The sequence below is a fragment of the Gymnoscopelus microlampas genome (assembly GCF_963454915.1).
Source record: "Gymnoscopelus microlampas genome assembly, chromosome: 2".
NCBI classification, from domain to species: Eukaryota; Metazoa; Chordata; class Actinopteri; order Myctophiformes; family Myctophidae; genus Gymnoscopelus; species Gymnoscopelus microlampas.
In genome coordinates this window covers 23,536,174-23,558,809 of record NC_139939.1, presented here as the reverse complement: position 1 = coordinate 23,558,809, position 22,636 = coordinate 23,536,174, and the positions used below count along the sequence as shown (strand labels likewise).

General features: G+C 39.7%; 1 protein-coding gene across 1 annotated transcript in view; it reads left to right on the top strand.

Annotated features, from left to right (window-relative positions):
* ptprdb (protein tyrosine phosphatase receptor type Db) overlaps nt 1-19,085 on the top strand; it is a 138,769-nt gene extending 119,684 nt beyond the window's left edge. The window contains exons 31-36 of the mRNA XM_084070460.1: nt 691-869; nt 11,459-11,585; nt 13,037-13,162; nt 13,645-13,799; nt 14,238-14,373; nt 14,673-19,085. Coding sequence (XP_083926586.1) covers nt 691-869; nt 11,459-11,585; nt 13,037-13,162; nt 13,645-13,799; nt 14,238-14,373; nt 14,673-14,741 — 792 coding nt within the window. The 3' untranslated portion in view covers nt 14,742-19,085. The remainder of the gene's footprint in view (nt 1-690; nt 870-11,458; nt 11,586-13,036; nt 13,163-13,644; nt 13,800-14,237; nt 14,374-14,672) is intronic.
* Nucleotides 19,086-22,636: the final 3,551 nt, after the last annotated feature.

Here is a 22,636-nt window from a genome sequence, read left to right as displayed (position 1 = left end):
CCTTTCTCCTCTCCCTCTCCCCAGTTTCCTCTTCCTCTTTCCCCTTTGCCTGTTTCACCCCCCCCCCCCCCCCCCAAACCCACCACCCACCACCACCAAAACCCCCACCAGTATCCCCCATACTTCTGCCCCGTACCTCCTCCCAGCCCCTTCCCTCCTGGTTCAGTTTATTCAATTGAAGTTCTTTCAGGCGTTTGACTTGGACCCGGCCCAGACTGTCTGTTGTCCGGTACGAACAACAACAACCCGGGCCTGAGGTTAAATACGTTGGAATATGGGTTTAGAATATTTAAACAGCCTTAAGTGATGTTAGTGTTACAGACATGGATGCCAGGTCATGATCACGTCCCATTCTGAGAACCATAAAGGTTCATCATTTTGTCTGTCAACTCTATGTTGATGTATGTCAATCCTTCCTTACTTCCTTCCTCACTTCCTTTCCTCCTAATATCCTTCCTTCTCTCCACCAATTCCCCCTCCCAATTTTCTCTTTCTTTCTTTCTTTCTTTCTTTCTTTCTTTCTTTCTTTCTTTCTTTCTTTCTTTCTTTCTTTCTTTCTTTCTTTCTTTCTTTCTTTCTTCCCTCTTCCTCTTCCTCTCTATCCCTCCTTCCCTTCCATCCACCCCTCTCACTATCCTTCATGCTTCCTTCGCTGACCTTATATAACCAGTGATGTCTCTTCCATCCTAGCGTCTGGCCAGTGCCAAGGCCCACACCTCGCGGTTCGTCAGTGCCAACCTCCCATGTAACAAGTTCAAGAACCGGCTGGTCAACATCATGCCCTATGAAACCACACGTGTCTGCCTACAGCCAATCAGAGGAGTGGAGGGATCCGACTATATCAACGCCAGCTTTATCGATGGATACAGGTATGTATCCATCAGATTTATTTTTTGGCTCCTCGGAATGGAAACTAGTGAAAATAGTCGATCTACAAGCTCACAATGCGTTGCTATCTAAAAAGGTGTGAGATTGTAGATCGACTATTTTCACAAGAAAGTATGTCATACATAAAAAACAACTACTCTCAAAAGCATTTCATGTTATTGTTTAAAAAGTGCACATGTCTGAATTAACAGGGTCATGTTTTGTACAATGCAATTTAAATGTAAACTGTGATGAGTGGGGTTTGAACCGTGGACCTTCGACACATGAGGCTAACACTGTACTGATTAACCTATCCAATCCACAGCATTAGTTAGTGAAAAAGGAGAATCCAACAAAAAAAAACAAAAGAGGGAATGAAGTAAGTCATACATTGAAAATAACTACTCTCAATAAGCGTTTAATTTAACAATTGCACGTTTATTCATTGATACAGTCATGTTGTGTGCAATGCAATTGAGATGAAGTCTGCATGAGATGGGATTTGAACCGGCGACCCTGTGGTTTCAAGGCAGATGATTAAGCCATTGGACCAACAGACCTGAACTGGAGTAAAGGGAGTTCACACACATGTCACACTTTCACGCAAATTGCTCAGAAATCCTTGGTTTAAATGTTTTTCAAACTGCTCAGTATAGCGTAAAATCTGAGGGCGGAGCTCACTGGTCAAAGTGATAGATGTGTTTCTCATGAGTCAAGGCACATGTGTAAGCAAGTTTCACGGCTGTCGGCCAAACGAGGCATGACTTTTGCCTGTTTAAAGTTTGCATTTTCAAAAAATTGCTATAGCGCCCCCCTTTGACCAATTGGAGTAAGATTGGTTTCAGTGATACTTGGAATGACCCTCTACATTATTGCAGAGTTTCAAACAAATGTGAGTCTGCATGTAAGTGTTAGGGGCAGACGAATATTTTTCATAAAACTGCAATATTCATTGGCTCATAAAAGCTTAATGTTTTCACTTAGAAAAAATCCAAACCATATTTTTGTCGGCATAGGTCCAAAGTACATGTGTAGACAGTTTCGTGCAGATTGCTCAAAAATCCCAGGAGGAGATAGATTTTAACTGCTTTTCATATAATTCAAAATGGTGGGAGATCTAAAGGTCAGAGGTCAAAAGTCAAAATGTGAAAGTTGTTAGGCATGAGGAGACACATGTGTGTATCGAAGTTTCATGGCTGTAGGTCAAACAGGACATGAGTTGTACCTGTTCAAAGTTGGCATATTTCAATTGAGTGCTACAGCGCCACCCTTTGGCCGATGGTTGTGAGTTTCGGGTCTTCGCCATTTGGCATAGCCCTCTACCATATTGCCGTTTCGTAAAAAGCGTATGCACGGTTAGGCCAGAACTGCCAAAAACGGCGGAAGAATAATAGTGAAAGTGTAGAGACGTAATAAGGCTTCGAGCCTGATAGGCCTCGAAACCTTAAAAATCTCAAGCATGCATGTCCACAGTAAGGTGGATTTTTTTAACTGTGAATGGAGTTTCTAGGTGAAAGGGTTTTTTTGAGGTCCCAAAATCGTCCATCGACCTCCATTATAAATCTCTGAACTTTTAAAGGAGTACAATTCTAAAACTATTAAACATTTCAAAGATTCCTTTTCAGGCAAACATGTCCATATTAAGATGAACATTTTAAAGTTTGAATGGGGTTTCCATTCTATATATGACATTTTGAATCATTACAGTCAGTTCACCTTCTTTTGGGTCTTGAGTCGAACCAATTACTCCCGCGGAGTAATCTCCGCGGGAGTAATTGGTTCGACTCAAGACTCTTTTGGGTCTTGAGTCTTGGGACTCAAGACTCAAATCCTGGAAATCAAATCCTGGAAATGGCAAATCAGCATGTGTGGGATTTGAAGGTGCAAGAGTCAGGTAAAAGTTGGAAAAATGTCCAAGTTGGATTTGAACTGGGAACCTTCCGGTTGTAAGCCCTGTATCTTAACCACTGCACCACAGCGATTTTTACTGACTATGTCCACTTGCGTGTTGTTCATTAAAAGATTAGATAAAGGTGCAGGAGTCAGGCAAAAGCTCAAAAAATGTCCTTGTTGGATTTGAACCAGCAACCTTCTTGGTTATAAGCCCTGTATCTCAATCACTGCACCACTGTAATTCATCCTAGTTCTGTTCACTTGCATGTTCTTCATTGAAAGGTTAGATAATAAAGGTGAAACAGCCACGTAAAAGTTGGAAAATATTCCTTGTTGGATTTGAATTCAGAACATTTTGTGTGCAGGGCCTGTATCCTATCCACTGCTCCACCATGGTTCATAGTTTCTCTGGTCTCTTGCAGGATGTTCACTGAAAGATTAGATACAGACCACAAGAGCCAGATAAAAGTTGGGAAATGTCCTGGTTGAATTTGAACCGGGAACCTTCTGGTTGCAAGCCCTGTATCTAAACCACTGCACCACAGAGGTTCTTATTATTCTGTTAACTTGCGTGGTATTCACTAAAAGATTAGATAAAGGTGAAAGCGCCAGGTAAAAGTTGAAAAGATGTCCTTGCTGGTTTTGAACTCAGGACCTTCTGTGTGCAAGGCCTGTATTTTAACCACAGCTCCACCATGGTTGATTTTTTCTCTGGTCTCCTGTACGCTCTTCACTGAAAGATTAGATACAGACCACAAGAGTCAGATAAAAGTTGGAAAGATGTCCTTATTGGATTTGAACCAGGAACCTTATGGTTGTAAGCCCTGTATCTAAACCACTGCACCACAGAGATTCTGATGTAGTCTGTTAACTTGTGAAGTATTCACTACAATATTAGATAAAGGTAAAAGCCCCAGGTAAAAGTTTAAATGTCCATTGCCGCATTGACAATGAATAGGGCGCTTAAAGTTAAATATCTCCAAAACTACAAATGATTTCAAAGAAAAAAAATCTCAAGCATGCATGTCCACAGTAAGGTGGAATTTTTGAACTGTGAATGGAGTTTCTAGGTGAAAGTTTTTTTTTGTGGTCCCAAAATCGTCCATCGACCTCCATTATAAATCTCTGAACTTTTAAAGGAGTACAATTCTAAAACTATTAAACATTTCAAAGATTCCTTTTCAGGCAAACATGTCCACAGTAAGATGAACATATTAAAGTATGATTGGGTGAAAAAAATAATTTACTAAGTCCAGAGCTTGATGAATGTTAGGGACCAAAAAAAGTCACTACAAAGTACTACCAATCAACTCTAAATTGCCTGAAACGTACTCCTAACAGGTTTTTGGCGGGACGATTTTGGCCTCCACACTTAGTGATTTTTTCGGATTTAACTTTCGTTTCGGTAGTGACAAACTTTCGTTTCGGTAGTGACACAATGGTGAAAAAATAAATATACTAAGTCCAGAGCTCGATGAATGTTAGGGACCAAAAAAAGTCACTACAAAGTACTACCAATCAACTCTAAATTGCCTGAAACGTACTCCTAACAGGTTTTTGGGGGGACGATTTTGGCCTCCACACTTAGTGATTTTTTCAGATTTAACTTTCGTTTCGGTAGTGACAAACTTTCGTTTCGGTAGTGACACAATGGTGAAAAAATAAATTTACTAAGTCCAGAGCTCGATGAATGTTAGGGACCAAAAGAAGTCACTACAAAGGACTACCAATCAACTCTAAATTGCCTGAAACGTACTCCTAACAGGTTTTTGGGGGAACAATTTTGGTCTCCACACTTAGTGATTTTTTCGGATTTAACTTCGTTTCGGTAGTGACACAATGGTGTCACTACCGAAACGAAAAAAAAATGACCAAGTCCAGAGCTCGATGAATGTTAGGGACCAAAAAAAAAGTCACTACAAAGTACTACCAATCAACTTTAAATTGCCTGAAACATACTCCTAACAGGTTTTTGGGGGAACAATTTTGGTGTCCACACTTAGTGATTTTTTCGGATTTAACTTCGTTTCGGTAGTGACACAATGGTGTCACTACCGAAACGAAAAAAAAATTACCAAGTCCAGAGCTCGATGAATGTTAGGGACCAAAAAAAAGGTCACTACAAAGTACTACCAATCAACTTTAAATTGCCTGAAACATACTCCTAACAGGTTTTTGGGGGAACAATTTTGGCCTCCACACTTAGTGATTTTTTCGGATTTAACTTCGTTTCGGTAGTGACACAATGGTGTCACTACCGAAACGAAAAAAAAATTACTAAGTCCAGAGCTCGATGAATGTTAGGGACCAAAAAATAAGTCACTACAAAGTACTACCAATCAACTTTAAATTGCCTGAAATGTACTCCTAACTGTTTTTTTGGGGGAACAATTTTGGCCTCCACACTTAGTGATTTTTTTTCGGATTTAACTTTGTTTCGGTACCATGGCTCAAGAGAAAACTCTGGGGTTTATAAACCGAAGGTTTAAGGTTCGAAACTCCTGGAGCACATTTTCACTGTCCATCTAACTTCTAAAAGGTGGTTTAAGTATTACGTTCTCTTTTGTATTATCCATACCTGTGTGGCTCAAGAGATAAACACAGGGTCTGAAAGCAGAAGGTTTGGGGTTCAAAGCTACTGAAGAACATTTTCACTGGCCATCTAAATTCTAAAAGGCGGGTGAAGGATGACGTTCCCAATTGTAACTTCCATGCCAGCGTGGCTCAAGAGTTAAACACAGGGTCTGAAAGTAGAAGGTTTGGGGTTCAAAGCTCCTGAAGAACATTTTCACTGGCCATCTAAATTCTAAAAGGCGGGTGAAGGATGACGTTCCCAATTGTAACTTCCATGCCAGCGTGGCTCAAGAGATAAACATAGGGTCTGAAAGCAGAAGGTTTGGGGTTCAAGGCTCCTGAAGGACATTTTCACTGTCCATCTAAATTCTAAAAGGCGGGTTAAGGATGACGTTCCCAATTGTACCTTCCATGCCAGCGTGGCTTAAAAGATAAATCAAAGGTTCACAAACTAAAGGTTCAAGGTTCAAAGCTCACTCAAAACAACTACTAAATAAAAACTAAAAGGGTAATACAACAAAAAACAATGGAGCTGTGGTCAATACAAACTGGTGATGAAAAAAAACAATAAAAAAATGTCTCATACAAATTCATGTGAAAAAAAACAGTGGCCAAAAAATACTAAAATAAAAACCTTTAATTAATATGTAAATGTATTAAGCTCCTCCCCCTGGAGGTGGGCTTCCTCCCTCTCCTACCGGAGCTAAAAGAGGGCGTGAGGAGGGAGGCGGGCTTCATCCATGGTTCTCGCCTTAAAAAGACAGAAAATTGAGATCTTCCCTGACCAAGATTCAAACCCACGACCATCCGCTTGTGAAGCCTATGCTTTACTCTTGCACCACCAGGCCTTTCACATTAATTAGGATTTCGAGGTTATATTTAAAGTTAAAGCGAGAGGTGACAGGTCAAAAGATGAAAATCCACAGAAAACACCTCTACCCCTGACAGAATGACTGGATCTACTAGTTACACCCTCTGATGATCAGGGAAAGGGTTCATTATGACACGACTGAGATTTAGGTTGTTTAAAACTGACAAACTTTCGTTTCGGTAGTGACACAATGGTGAGAAAATAAATATACTAAGTCCAGAGCTCGATGAATGTTAGGGACCAAAAAAAAAGTCACTACAAAGTACTACCAATCAACTCTAAATTGCCTGAAACGTACTCCTAACAGGTTTTTGGGGGGACAATTTTGGCCTCCACACTTAATGATTTTTTCGGATTTAACTTCGTTTCGGTAGTGACACGATGGTGTCACTACCGAAACGAAAAAAAATGTACTAAGTCCAGAGCTCGATGAATGTTAGGGACAAAAAAAAAGTCACTACAAAGTACTACCAATCAACTTTAAATTGCCTGAAATGTACTCCTAACTGGTTTTTGGGGGAACAATTTTGGCCTCCACACTTAGTGATTTTTTTCGGATTTAACTTTGTTTCGGTACCATGGCTCAAGAGAAAACTCTGGGGTTTATAAACCGAAGGTTTAAGGTTCGAAACTCCTGGAGCACATTTTCACTGTCCATCTATTTTCTAAAAGGTGGTTTAAGTATTACGTTCTCTTTTGTATTATCCATACCTGTGTGGCTCAAGAGATAAATACAGGGTCTGAAAGCAGAAGGTTTGGGGTTCAAAGCTCCTGAAGAACATTTTCACTGGCCATCTAAATTCTAAAAGGCGGGTGAAGGATGACGTTCCCAATTGTAACTTCCATGCCAGCGTGGCTCAAGAGTTAAACACAGGGTCTGAAAGCAGAAGGTTTGGGGTTCAAGGCTCTTGAAGAACATTTTCACTGTCCATCTAAATTCTAAAAGGCGGGTTAAGGATGACGTTCCCAATTGTACTTTCCATGCCAGCGTGGCTCAAGAGTTAAACACAGGGTCTGAAAGTAGAAGGTTAGGGGTTCAAGGCTCCTGAAGAACATTTTCACTGTCCATCTAAATTCTAAAAGGCGGGTGAAGGATGACGTTCCCAATTGTAACTTCCATACCTGTGTGGCTCAAGAGATAAACACAGGGTCTGAAAGCAGAAGGTTTGGGGTTCAAAGCTCCTGAAGAACATTTTCACATCTAAATCCATCTAAATTCTAAAAGGCGGGTTAAGGATGACGTTCCCAATTGTACCTTCCATGCCAGCGTGGCGTAAAAGATAAATCAAAGGTTCACAAACTAAAGGTTCGAGGTTCAAAGCTCACTCAAAACAACTACTAAATAAAAACTAAAAGGGTAATACAACAAAAAACAATGGAGCTGTGGTCAATACAAACTGGTGATGAAAAAAAACAATAAAAAAATGTCTCAAACAAATTCATGTGAAAAAAAACAATGGCCATAAAATCACAAAAAATACTAAAATAAAAACCTTTAATTAATATGTAAATGTATTAAGCTCCTCCCCCTGGAGGTGGGCTCCCTCCATGCTCCTCCCTCTCCTACCGGAGCTAAAAGAGGGCGTGAAGAGGGAGGCGGGCTTCATCCATGGTTCTCGCCTTAAAAAGACCGAAAATTGAGATCTTCCCTGACCAAGATTCAAACCCACGACCATCCGCTTGTGAAGCCTATGCTTTACTCTTGCACCACCAGGCCTTTCACATTAATTAGGATTTCGAGGTTATATTTAAAGTTAAAGCGAGAGGTGACAGGTCAAAAGATGAAAATCCACAGAAAACACCTCTACCCCTGACAGAATGACTGGATCTACTAGATACACCCTCTGATGATCAGGGAAAGGGTTCATTATGACACGACTGAGATTTACGTTGTTTAAAACCATCTGTTAGAAAACGTTTACTCTGACTGAGTCTGAACCCAGATTTACACTTTCATTGAAAGGAAACAGAGAGATGTTTCGTAATGTCATAAAAATTCATACCCTTTTTGTCATTTATAAATTCCTTAGTTTCAGATGATCAAAACTATAGCAGTTTTGTTGTTAAATCAAGTAGGCTACATTGTTCTCACTTTGGACTGGACATTAAAAAATATGTCTTAAGTTTTCAACTATAGTTCCTCAAACAGTGCTGTATTATGACCACAGATCCTCTTTGATTAACTGAATTAAGTAAAGTAAATAGTAAATACCACTTCGCACTCATGGCATGCAGCATATCAATCAAATCAATGATCAATTATAGGCCGAGCTCCATACTTCATTTTGAGGTATTATTCTAGTGACTCAGGGATAACAAATTACATAAATTCAACCACTTAAATGTAATGTATTTATTGCAACAACAAACCAAGAGTGTTGCAAACAGCTGAGTTTGTAACAAAATGAGGAAACTCACACAAACAAAGAGCGTTTAAATTATTTTATTAAAACTAACTTAACCCCATATGGGTAACCGGTGAGCCTCAGGGCTCAATACTAGTGTATTTTATGTTTTGTGTTATTATGAGGAAAGTTTTGACTGAAAATAGCCGATCGACAAGCTCACAACGTGTCGCAGTGAGCTTGTCGATCGGCTATTTTCTGCTAAAGCTATACCCACAATACGGATACTGGGGTGGTTAACAGTGCTTAAAGGGCAAGAACACTTTGGTAGAGGTTTGGGTTGTGTAGTTACCTTGCCATGATGCATCTCCAAGGTGGGCAAGAAATCTAAAATAATTGCTCCATTGATAATAAAAAAATATGCTCCTCATTGAATTACATTATAGGCTGAAACAGCTCTCAAAGTCACTCTTTTAGCACAAACAAACGCAAATAAAGTTGATTCAGACTATATAGAACATCACCAAACCCAGTACCGTTTGTTTTTTAAATAAAAATGCTAACATCCTGTTGATTTTGCTATTTTTATTAAAAAGAACTCGGACTGGATCCGCGGATCTGGATCTTCAAATTGTAAAATCAACAGGAAGTTGACATTTTTATTTAAAAAAAAAACAGTACTGGGTTTGGTGATGTTCTATATTGACTGAATCAGCTTTGTTTGTGTTCGTTTACGTGCTAAAAGAGTGACTTTGAGAGCTTTTTCACCATACAATGTCAATGAGGAGCATATTTTGAATGATCAATTTCTATTCAATTATTTTAGATTTCTTGTTCACCTTTGGAGTTACATCATGACAAGGTAACTACACAACCCAAACCTCTACCACAGTGATCTTGTTCTATAACAAGCAAAATCCAAAAGGCTTGAGTGCTCCCAGTGAGCTTCACAGTGAGAGAGAACAAGAATGAAGTCCAGCCACCTCTTTTATAGAGGACAATCCAGGTGGGCCAGATCTCCACTGATGACACACTCCGCCCTCCAATCATTCTGACACACATGACACATGGTTAGTAACCATGACAACCACACCAGTCACCCTGACAACTCCTCCAAGGAACAGGCCATATGGTGTAGTTGGCAGGGCTTTATTGAAGAAAAGGTGACATTAAAAACAAACAATTAGACAAATAATCATACATTGATGATGATAATGAAGTGTAAGTCCAGAGCTCGATGAATGTTAGGGACCAAAAAAAAAGACACTACAAAGTACTCTACCATTCAACTCTAAATTGCCTGAAACGTACTCCTAACAGGTTTTTGGGGGAACAATTTTGGCCTCCACACTTAGTGTTTTTTTCGGATTTAACTTCGTTTCGGTAGTGACACAATGGTGTCACTACCGAAACGAAAAAAAAAATTACTAAGTCCAGAGCTCGATGAATGTTAGGGACCAAAAAAAAAGCCACTACAAAGTACTACCAATCAACTTTAAATTGCCTGAAACATACTCCTAACAGGTTTTTGGGGGAACAATTTTGGCCTCCACACTTAGTGATTTTTTCGGATTTAACTTCGTTTCGGTAGTGACACAATGGTGTCACTACCGAAACGAAGTTAAATCCGTGTAGTACATGTGTAGTTTCGTGCAGATTGCTCAAAAATCCCAGGAGGAGGTAGATTTTAACTGCTTTTCATATAATTCAAAATGGTGGGAGATCTAAAGGTCAGAGGTCAAAAGTCAAAATGTCATGTCATGACTGTAGGTCAAACAGGGCATGAGTTGTACCTGTTCAAAGTTGGCATATTTCAATTGAGTGCTACAGCGCCACCCTTTGGCCGATGGTTGTGAGTTTCGGGTCTTCGCCGTTTGGCATAGCCCTCTACCATATTGCCGAGTTTCGTAAAAAGCGTATGCACGGTTGGGCCAGAACTGAAAAAACGGCGGAAGAAAGAGACCAATCTGAAGAAAGGATTCGAGCCTATCGGCCTCGAAACCTTAAATATTATGGTCTGTTTTGGGCCTACTTTATTTATTTTGATTATTGGCATCGGCCATTGTTGAATTATTTGTTATATCTGCCCTGTGCAATTCAGTGTCAAAAACACAATCTCATTATTAAGCTTGTTAAAGATAGTTTTTCTCGCTGAATTGCTGTTTTGTTTCCTTCGATGTCTGTGTAAACACACTATCAAGTTCGCTAGCCTTAATATATGTACATATTGTTTGCCTCATAAATGCTTACATTATTGTGTATTATTTATTTATGATCAATTCACGATAGCTTGAGCGTTGAATGTATTAATATTCTTTTAAGTGTACTTAAAATGAATAAATTATTTAAACACCTGCATCTTCTCATGTGCAGCAGAAGACACATAAGGTGCGTTCGGAAATGCGCACCGGGAGCACACTCGCCTATTAGTTTGTATGGGCCAGTGCGCTCAGTGCTTAATTTGAATTTCCAAACGCACCCATAATTAAGTGGAAACGTGCGCTCCTCAGAGCGCAGAACTCCGCCAGGCCGGCTTAGCTACCCACTCCGAGTCCAATTCTACAAATGCCTTCTAAATCAGTAGTTCTGAAACTTTTTTTCATTTTCCAAAATGTTATATCTGCTATTTTTGAATAGCCAACACTAAAATCTAAAATGACTAAAATGACTGCTTTCCCGTTTTTAATGGATTAAACCCCCCAGGCATCAACTATAACCATCATAATGTTTTACCACATGAACCACGTTACTTTCAAACATGAATATCGAAATACGATGATTGAATGTAATATCAGAAAGATATTTATTTCACAACTGTGTGTGTGTGTGTGTGTGTGTGTGTGTGTGTGTGTGTGTGTGTGTGTGTGTGTGTGTGTGTGTGTGTGTGTGTGTGTGTGTGTGTGTGTAGGCAGCAGAAGGCCTACATCGCCACCCAGGGTCCGCTGGCTGAGACCACCGAGGACTACTGGAGGATGCTGTGGGAACACAACTCCACCATTGTAGTCATGCTAACCAAACTGAGAGAGATGGGACGGGTATGGATACACACACACACACACACACACACACACACACACACCCACCCACCCACCCACCCACCCACACCCACACCCACACCCACACACACACACCCACACCCACACCCACACCCACACACACACACACACACACACACACATACACTTATTCAAAGTGAAATCGTCCTTTTAGGACATTTTCATGTCATGGATGCTCAATTTTGTATTTGGCCGTAGACCCCCATCTGAAAAGATTTTGTGCCAGGAACCCCCATAAGGTTTATGCAAATCTTGTGAATCCTTTAACCCCCTCTAACCCCCCCAAGGACCGTTGTGGGTCCCCAGAACCCTACTTTGAGGGGACAGGATGGCTCCAGTGGGATCTGAACCTCTAACCTCAGTGGTGTTCTGGATATCATCTCTGTCGGGTGGAAACCTCATATGTTCAAAACTGTTACTTTTCAGGATTCAAATAAAAAAATAACAAAAGTAGCAGATCTACAAGCTCGAAACGCGTCGCTTTGTGCCGCGTTTCGAGCTTGTCGATCTGCCATCTCCCATTAAGACCTGAGATAGTATTCTACAAATGTCTTCTAAATCAGTTTGATAGGTTCATAGGGTTTGCTGAAAAACCCTATGTTGCTATAATATCAGTGGTGCTCATGTCAAGGACCCACAAAATGATAGCCTGTATTTGGCCGCGGAACCCCATCTGAAAATATTTTGTTCCAGGGACCCCCAGTCTCCAGAAGCAAAGATTTTAGTTAAAGGTAGGGTAAGTGATATTTTTTGGTTAAAACAAAAAGTATTTTGTTAAAAGGTTAAAGCACTATATTCTGATAGTAATCATTGCAATAGAGTGTTTGTTCAGTAACAGGAGTCTCCCCATCTTTCCAGCTCTTTGAACAGAAAATATTTTTTTTGGTAGGTGTCAAAATCTCAGCCAATCAGGAGAAAGTACCCATGTTTAAGCTTAATTTTTATAGAGTTCCAGTTCCAATTTTGCCTGCTCATTTCTTAGTGTCAATTTCACTTGTTTAATCTATATCCTGATTGAGTTCTCTATCCTGATTGGATAAAATTGGAAATTAAACTGAAACTGAAACGAAAATGCATTTTCTGTTTTATAAAGAGCTGGAGAGACAAGGAGACTCCTTTTACTGAACAAACACTCTATAGCAATGAGTACTATCACAATATAGAGCTATTTAACACTTATTTTAACCAAAGCAAATCACTTACCCTACCTTTAAAAATGGTCACTTTAAAAAATGTAAGATTTGCACACATTTTCACGATTTTTCCAAAAATAGCAGATCTACAAGCTCATATATATCAGCTTGTATATCTGCTATTTTTTAACAGCCAAAGAAATCACAAAATCACACATGCTTTCTCGGTCTTAATGGGTTAAATATGGAGATAAGAGGTTTCTGCTTCTAACAGAGAGCATGTGTTCCTTCTTGCAGGAGAAGTGTCATCAGTACTGGCCTGCAGAGCGCTCAGCTAGGTATCAGTACTTTGTGGTGGACCCCATGGCTGAGTACAACATGCCCCAGTACATCCTCAGAGAGTTCAAAGTCACAGACGCCAGGGTGAGGCAGCAGTGTGTGTGTGTGTGTGTGTGTGTGTGTGTGTGTGTGTGTGTGTGTGTGTGTGTGTGTGTTACGTTGTGCATACGTGTCCCTTGCCCGACACTAGAGCCGGACCGATGCCATAGTTTTGGGTCTGACGCAAATACTGATTTGGGAGAGTCCTAGACCACAGATCACCGATGTTTTGACCGATATTTTGGCAAAAAGTGCAACATTTTCTAATACATTTGAGAAACATTTGTATACAAAATATATATTTTTCAATAAACACAAATAAACTTGAACGATTTAAGCCCTATTTAAAAAAAGAATGTAATGTTTTATTATTGCCAGGTTTAAAGTCGATAAATTCGCCTGCATAATTGCCGATACCGATGGCGTCAAAAATATATATCAATATATGGGTCTGGCCTGGGTCTACATGAGAGATATTTGTATGAAACTGAAGAAAGAACTTTAACTGCAATGTTCTATTACTCCAGGATGGCCAATCACGGACCGTTCGTCAGTTCCAGTTCACTGATTGGCCAGAACAAGGAGTGCCAAAGTCAGGGGAGGGATTCATTGATTTCATTGGCCAGGTTCACAAAACTAAAGAGCAGTTTGGCCAGGATGGGCCAATCACAGTGCACTGCAGGTAAGTGCTCTAACAGCGCTCCATCTCTCTGCATGGAGCTCTTTCATTATAATCATGGTGTTGAACTGTAACCATTACAGGTCCACTTGGGTCACTTTTTACACTTTAAGGGTTAAATTAATTAATGAATCACTTACATACATGCCACATGTGGCCTAAGCATTTCAGCATCTAAAGCCCTAGTTCAGACCAAAGATTTGTGTCAAGGCCCAAGATGAAACAATTTTAAGCCTGATTCATTTGTCATATAAGTGACGTATGTCAACATTAGCCGACCTATAAGCTCACAACGCGTTGCGTCACGTAGTGACCTTGTAGATCGGCTATTTTTGCCGTCATACAACGGGAGTGTAAATTCAAACATTAGAACGTTGTAGAGAAAAATTACAGCGAACTGAATTACCCTGAACGGATTTCTATTTCCCTGGTTTCCACCAGCGCTGGAGTGGGGAGAACAGGTGTGTTCATCACCCTCAGCATTGTGCTGGAGAGGATGAGGTACGAGGGAGTGGTGGACATCTTCCAGACCGTCAAGATGCTACGCACCCAGAGACCTGCCACCGTCCAGACAGAGGTCTGCAAAACCTTTTTTCTGCTGTACCTTTTAAACCACTTGAACCACAGCATGCCTATTCTGGGGGGAACATTTGCCAAAAAATATCTGATCTACAAGCTCAAAACGCTTGTAGATCAGCAAAAATAGCAAATAGATATAGAAAAATGTTGACTATTTTTGGACACTATTATGACCTGATAATGCAAGTTACGATTTTCTACAATATGTTTAAAATGTAGGACAAAATGACCCAACCTCATGCCCCCCCCCCCTCTGCTCTGCTCTGATGGACTTGTTTCTCTGTGTTCCCCCTCCAGGACCAGTACCAGTTCTGCTACCGGGCCAGTCTGGAGTATCTGGGAAGCTTTGACCACTATGCAACATAAAACCCTCCAACCACATCCCAAACCACATCCTACCTAGTGCACTTCTCAAAAGGTCACAAGTGTTTATGAGTCAGTGCACTAGGCAGCAAGCGTGTCCTTTGGAGATTCTGCCCGCCACGTGCGGAAGTGAAAGGGGACCATCGACTTACCCTATATACCCAGCAAGAGCACCTCTACCTGAGCCATAGTTACCTGCTTGACAAGGGTGCATCCTTCCACCCTCAGCCCAAACTCACCCATCGGTCAGTCTGAAGAAGCAACTTCCAACCACCGCTCAAAAAAATACAGGATGGATGGTATTTGTTTCAGCGCTCCTTTGCGAGCGCGTGGATCGCTTTACATTGTTTGGGTGTGGGACTCATCCCATCCACTACCAGTGTAGCATCACCAACCTAAATACAGGACTCGACTACAGTATTAAAACTGTCACATGAAACTTAGATTTTTTTTCTATCTTGAGACTTCTAGAGAAACTTATACCAATCAATGTCATGGAAGCCTCAAGGACTGAGTGAACTTGTGAGCTGTTAAAGCGACTTTTTGAGGGACCTAAATGGCCAATGGGAGGCTGACAACACAGAGCACACAGTATTGAAGAAAATAAAAATGAAACACACAAAAAGAAGAGAGACACCAAGAAGATTTTTGTTTGTTTGTTTTGGAAACAGACTCTCGTTTCCTGAGAATGAAGAAGATATTTCTAAAGTAAAAAAAAAAAAAAAAAACACCATTTCAACCTTATGCTTCACAAATTAAGATAAGGGAAATTTGGGAGAAGGTCAAAAGGTACAGTACAGTACGCCACAAAGTAAAAGGTGAATTTAGTTTTTTAGAAATATATAGATCTGTGTCTATTTTGGTTTTTTTGTTTTACTTTTTTTTTTTTACTGGGTATTACTTATTTCATGTTGTTTGTTCTTTTTTTCTTTTCTTTTTTTTACTGACTTGTGACTTTGTCCCCTCTGACCATACACAGACAAGGTCGTGAAATGTTTTCTTTTTTGTATTCCAATGAGGTGTAGCGAGGTTTTTGTAAAGATATATAGTACTGTTTTAAAGTGTACAATCAAAGCCAATTTGAAAATGTTCACTGTTCTATGAACACCACCGTCACCGAGTGTCACTCCTCCTGTAGTCCCTTCTTCCCTTTCTAACATCTCTTTCCCACAACCTTCCAGAACCCCTGCAGTTCTGTGATGCTTTTGTGTTTACGTTAACATTATAGCCACAACTACTCCTGAAAGGGGAGCTACTTCATCAAAAACAAACAAATAGCAAAAATAGGCGATCTACAAAGCAAAGAAATGCCGATCCACAACGCATCGCAACGCGACGTGTTGTGAACTTGTCGATCTGCTATTTTAGAGGGAAAGTTATGAAAGTAAAAGTTGTGAGTTCTGGGGTCCCAGAACTCAGCGTTTAGTACCACCTCCTGAGCAGGGCCCAAATTAGGTTCTGGGAACCTTATGTGAAACCAAGCTGTAGCGTATGGAAACACATCCAGAACCTGTGGAATACAGTTCACTTAGTTCTTGTCGTTGAAAAGAGCCATACCTTCTCTTTTCTAACACCCACACAGAGTCGGAGAGACCCGCCACCTCATTTCTATCAGCCCTGTGATGTCATAAACATGGGTGGCCATTTTGAATTGCCAGGGACCACAGACGTACAGTGTTAAAACCTGCTGCTACCAAACTTTACACTTTACCCCACCAAGCAGTGCTGTGTGCAGGTCCAGAGAAACCCCACATCCACTTAAAGCCTGAGTTATACTGCACTTAGTTGCACTCGGGGGTCACACAGTGCAAAGAGTTAATCTACAAGCTCACAAAGTGTCGCAGTGGGACACGTCGTGAGCTTGTAGATCTGCTATTTCCGGTGTGCGACACCTGCACGCAACTAAGTATGAATGAGGCATAACGTATGCACAGAAATGAATAGATCTATGAAAAAATATATAAGTATTTATATGTTGAAATAAGCTTCACAAAGATTTTTCAAGCAGGGATTGAGAAAGGGGGATTTAAAAAAAACAATGGAGGGTGGGAGAGAGGGTGAAATGATCTTTCTCACTGGAATGCTCACCAATATATGACTCTGTCTGATTCAGTGTGCAATAAGTAGATGTATTATTATATATTTTTGTGTCAAGTCACTAACTGCAGTTGTATGCCATGATGATGATAATAATGATTATGTTGACGGTGTATCATTTCTTTCAGACACAAGGGTGTTATGAGTGATATGGTATCCGCCACCGTTTAATTTGTCCAAATAAAGCAGTGGTTCTCAACCTATGGCCCGGGTACCACTGGTGGGCTGCGAAGGTATTGCAGGTGGGCCCCCAAATAATTGGCAAAACACAAAAACAATATTGAAATTAATTTAAAACCTAAAAAAAATATGTTTTCTATGTGATACTAATACTGTACATAGGAACATAAAGTATACTATGTATACTACACAATCGATTGATTGATCATTAAAAAAAACATGCTCTGAAAATGCACGCGGCCCGCCCATCTAAAACCACTGTGTTAAGTGGTCAGATGGGTGGGCCGCGAACGCTTTTGGGATTTTCAAGTGGGCCCTGATCCAGGAAAGGTTGAGAACCACTGAAACAGAGGGATGACCTCAGACCTATATAGGAACTAGACCTTTTATCATGTCACAATGCCAGTAAAGGATGTCATCCCTTAGTGTGTCACAGCAACCAATTGAATGATCAAACTCATATTTCAGCAGCATCCAATACGTATTTTGAGTTTAGATTTCTAGTGCCTTATATTACACGCCTATTTTGATAAATTTACTTTACAAAGGGTTTTTGTGTATTTTACGTTTGTATGCTTGTACTGTATGTATGTGAACTGGAATATCCTTGTATGTTGTGTATAACTATTATGTTATGTTATGTTATGTTATGTGACATGTATGTTTTGTTCAGTGGTTGGCTGCATGGAAGATAGGCTGGGTGGTTGTTGTGTTCACAATGTTAAATCAAGCAACAGCATTAATCCTGTTTCATTAAATAATTAAACACATTTTCATGAGACGTCAACTAGAGATGAAAATAGTGATTTAAAAAAGGCCATCAGCAGGAGAGTCCAATTATCTTTGAGAGAGACTGGAAGTTTGTAAGTTGTTTGTTACTTTTCCTCCTGGGGCTTTTAGCTCTGTGCAGAACTTCTTTCATGGAGGCTTACGTTTGGCTGCCATGACATTTTGGCCATACAAATAACTTGGGCACTGACTCTGAACTGGCTCAGGCAAGCCACACTTACTCGGCTATGTGGGACTCTATATAAGGTTGAATAGTTGTGGCTTTCTTATTCAGTTTGAAGAAAAGCAAAATGACAAACTTTCTAGGGATGGCTATGTATTCAACCTGAAGACCTGCACCTAAAATCAGTAAAGCTGTTTTTTGATTGTGTCCCTTGTTCTGTTGTCTGTATATTCTTTCCTTTACTGACAAAGGCTGAGGGAGGTTCAGGTGCTATTTTATGTCTCTGCATGGTGACAGAACAGGTTTTTTTGTTTTTGTTTTCATCTTCATTCATGCTTAACCATGTAAGGGATCATTCATAATTGTCCACAATCTTACAGTAACCCTGATGTTTTTTTTTGTTTTTTTTATATGCATGGTACCACTTTTAAGACGCCCCCTTGGTCACACCTGTTATGGGAAGACTTGCACTTTCTCTCTTTGTACTATGCACTAATATTAATGCCCTGTTATCCCTGATATCCCCCAAAGGAAAAAAATAATAATTTTACTTGAACTAGGTAAAGATGGACCCTATAATGCTCACATGGTTGTGTATATGTAAATAACACAAAACACAGAGTAATCTTAAAAAAAAGAAAAAAAAGTCAAATGCATTAATAAATAAACAAAGTAAAGAATAAAATAAAAGTCTAACAGATATAACAGAGTTGTATAATGAGAGGATTCACCTGAAGTCACTGATTATGGCACAGCCGTTAAGTGCAATACATCACATCATGGATATATTGTACCACAAAAGAAAAAAATCACAAGTGTTATATCCCCCTCTCCCCCCCCAACCCAATGTATCATGTGGATGAATAAAACTGGAGTTTATAAATTGTATAAAATAAATAAAAAAAACATATGGTGTGTTACATGGATCTGTTACCTCCAATTGGTCTGTAAATGTAAGGAGTTTTTTGTTTTGTTCTCTGCTCCGGGTGAAACAAGTGCTTTTTATTTTCTTACATTGGTTCTCGGGGTGTGTGAAACAGAAAAAAAGAAGTCTGTATGGAATTCTGGTCTTTGTCGACACAAGTTTGATTTGTTACAAATAAACTGAAGTGAAATACTTCCTTTGGGTGTCCTTTTAAGCCACAGCACTGTGCAGTACGAATACCATCAGATAGTACATGAACAACTCCGACCATAGTACATGACCAAAAACTACACAACCCAAACCTCGACCAAAGCGGTCTTGCCCTTTAACTTGTGCGATGTTTTAGGCTGACCTAGGATCAGGTTAGTTAGCAGCGACATGAATGGCTGTGCATTTCATTACGTGGTGGAAAGCCTGACACGAGGTTTATGGCTTGACTTGTGTGATGATTATACTGGTTTATATAAATACACCTTTAACCTGTAAATGCAATCAGCAGGACACCGCAGGGAGTTGAACCCCATCCTAGTGAACCAGAAGTGCCATACCAGTGTCTTTTACCTCTTTGACTCATTTACAGGTTGAAGAAACCACATATTAACGTTCACTCTCTCTGAGAGTGTGAATGTTAGAGTATACCTGTGGTCATAATGAGATCTACTTTTGTGTATTTTTTTTATATCAAAGGTCCCTAAAATTAGATTTTTAATGAATTCCTGTAAACGCAAAATAGAGAATAAATAAATACACCCATACTAGGTATCCTCTAAAATGTAGTTACGATGGGCACGATTTGCATGAGTGCTGTGACCACTTTTACATTACGTCTAATGAGTGCTCGGGCCTGCGTGTAAGCGCGCATACTGGTTCTTATCAGTGTGACGTCTGTAAATGAGTCTAAACTATTTGAGTACACGTTGTGATGAGCGGTCGCTGTTTGTTTCATTTGAACTTTAGCTTGAAGGTCACAGGTGGGTCCAGCTCATCAAGACCAAACCTTAGGCTATCCACAAATAGGGCTTTCACGACTAGAGATTTTTACTGGTCGACTAATTTGACCCAGTGGTAGTTTTTTTTTGCCATTATTTTAATGCCATTACTATTGTTATTATCCTCCTTCCTTTATTTCTATGCCATTTCAAGGGAAGCGCTTCTGGCACAGCAGCACAGCAGTGTCTCCAAGGATCCTCAAAAGGGGGTTATTGCCCAATAATAGCCTATTATTGGGCATACTTTTGACCCCCTTTTGATAAAAATAAAGGCAGGAGGATAATAATAATAATAATAGTAGTAATGGCATTAAAACAATGGCAATTTATTTGATCAACTATTCGAGTAGTACCAACAAGGTCGACTAGTGGTTATACTAGTCGACTAGTTGGTGAAAGCCCTAGTGTGTGTGTATGCATGCATGCATACATGTATGTTTCTAAACCACTGTTCTAAATCCTAATAGTTTCTGAAAAACTTGGGCCTTTATATACATACAGTATATAGCTAAAATCTAAAATGTGGACAAAGTACTCTTTTTTACTTAAAGGGATATTTCACTTTCAAAAAAACCTTTGGTCATTTTATCGTCTACTCAGGCCTTTGTGAACCCCCCAGACAGTTTTTAAGTTGCTCGATTCAGTATTTAGATATTTGATATAAATGTTATCAGACATGCCCCCTTCCTATACAAACCATTGTAACTTCAAACTCTTAATTAATTTTAATCATGTTAGATTCATCAAAAACACCCGTCCTTGGTTTTGGTGACTCATCCTGCCCTCCTAATGAGGGGGCCGTGTTTTTACAATTACTTTTTTCATTTATTTAAAAAAAAAAAAAATTGGAAAATGAAAAAAATAAAATAAAAAAAATTATAAAATAAATGAAAAAATTAATCGGAAAAACACGGCCCCCTCATGCATTAGGAGGGCAGGGTGAGACCCCAGAACCAAGGACGGGTGTTTCCGATGAATCTAAAATGGAGTTTGAAGTTACAATGGGTTTGTATAGGAAGGGGGGCATGTCTGATAAAATGAATATCAAATATCTAAATACTGAATCGAGCAACTTAAAAACTGTCTGGGGGACTCACAAAGGCCTGAGTAGACGATAAAATGACCAAAAGGTTTTTTGAAAGTGAAATATCCCTTTAAGTAAAAGTACCAATACTGCAATGTAGATATACTCTGTTACAAGTAAAAGTCAGAAATTCAGAATTTACTTGAGTAAAAGTACAAAAGTATTGGTATACAAATTTACCTAAAGTACCAAGTACTCATTATGTAGAATGTTCCATTTCACAATTTTTCAAATGTAAAAAAATAACTTGAAAATAGCAAATCTACAAGCTCGTAGATCGATTTTCAAATGGCCGAAATGTATACATAGGGCTACAACTAGTAACTCAAGTCTTCAAATAAATGTAATGGAGTAAAAGTATAATATTTGCCTCCGAGATGTAGTGGAGTAGAAGTATTGAAAATTGGAAATACTCCGGTAAAGTAAGAATTCCTCAGATTTGTACTTACTTTACACCACTAGGTTTTAATGGGTTAAATGGCCTGTCTTGGTTCAAAGCCCACTCACCACGACAAGGTGCAGGCCGAGAGTGGGGACAGGACAAGACTAACTCTGACGAGACAACATGAAACATACATTACAAACAAACAAACATGAAACATATATTACAAACAAACATGAATTACAAACAGATATGAAACATGTATTACAAACAAACATGAAACATGCATTACAAACAAACATGAAACATGTATTACAAACAAACATGACTTACAAACAGATATGAAACATGTATTACAAACAAACATGAAACATGCAATCCTGTAGGTTTACACTCTATAACATTCGAAGGATCAGACCCTTCCTCACCCAGGAGTCAGCCCAGCTCCTTATCCGGACATCAGTCATATCAAAACTGGACTATGGTAACTCTGTCCTTACCGGCATGTGCACTTTAGTCTCTCCAAATGATCCAGAATGCCACAGCACGCTTGGTCTTCAACCAGCCAAACTTAGCACATGTCTCCCCCTTCTCTGCTCCCTGCATTGGCTCCCAGTTACTGGCCGCACAGAGTACAAAACACTGACATTGGCCTACAAAGCAACCAAAGGTATGGCACCCCCATATCTTCAAAGCCTGATCCAACCCTACAACCCCTCCCACTCTGTCAGATCAGCTAACACAGGGAAGCTGTCAGAACCTTCTCTAAAACATCCAGGACAACACTCCACACGTCCCAGACTCTTCTCCCTTCTGGCTCCCAACCTATGGAATGAACTCCCCATTGCAGTTAGAACTGCAGACTCACTCCCAATCTTCTGCCCTAATCTGAAGACTCACATCTTCAGACTCCACCTCAGCCCGTAGCACTTGCCCTAGCCTTGACAACCTTGCAGGATTATGCAAAGGCTAAAATGTTAGATAGCATGTTATGTAGACTGATGCCAGGTCATTGTTGACCTGGCATCCTATAGTGTGTATAGGTTCAATGTACAGGCTGATGATACATGTAGGTTCTTGGTTTACTTATGTATTAGTTTATTGGTTTACTTATGTATTACTTTATTATTAGATTATTAGTTTACTTATTTATTACTTTATTATTAGATTACCATTTCGATGCATTTGATGCATTATCTTGTGTTGTCCTTGCTTACTTTAAATCACTCTGGATTAAGAGCGTCTGCTAAATGTCTAGATTGTAAATTGTGGTAGAAGGTGGTGGAAGG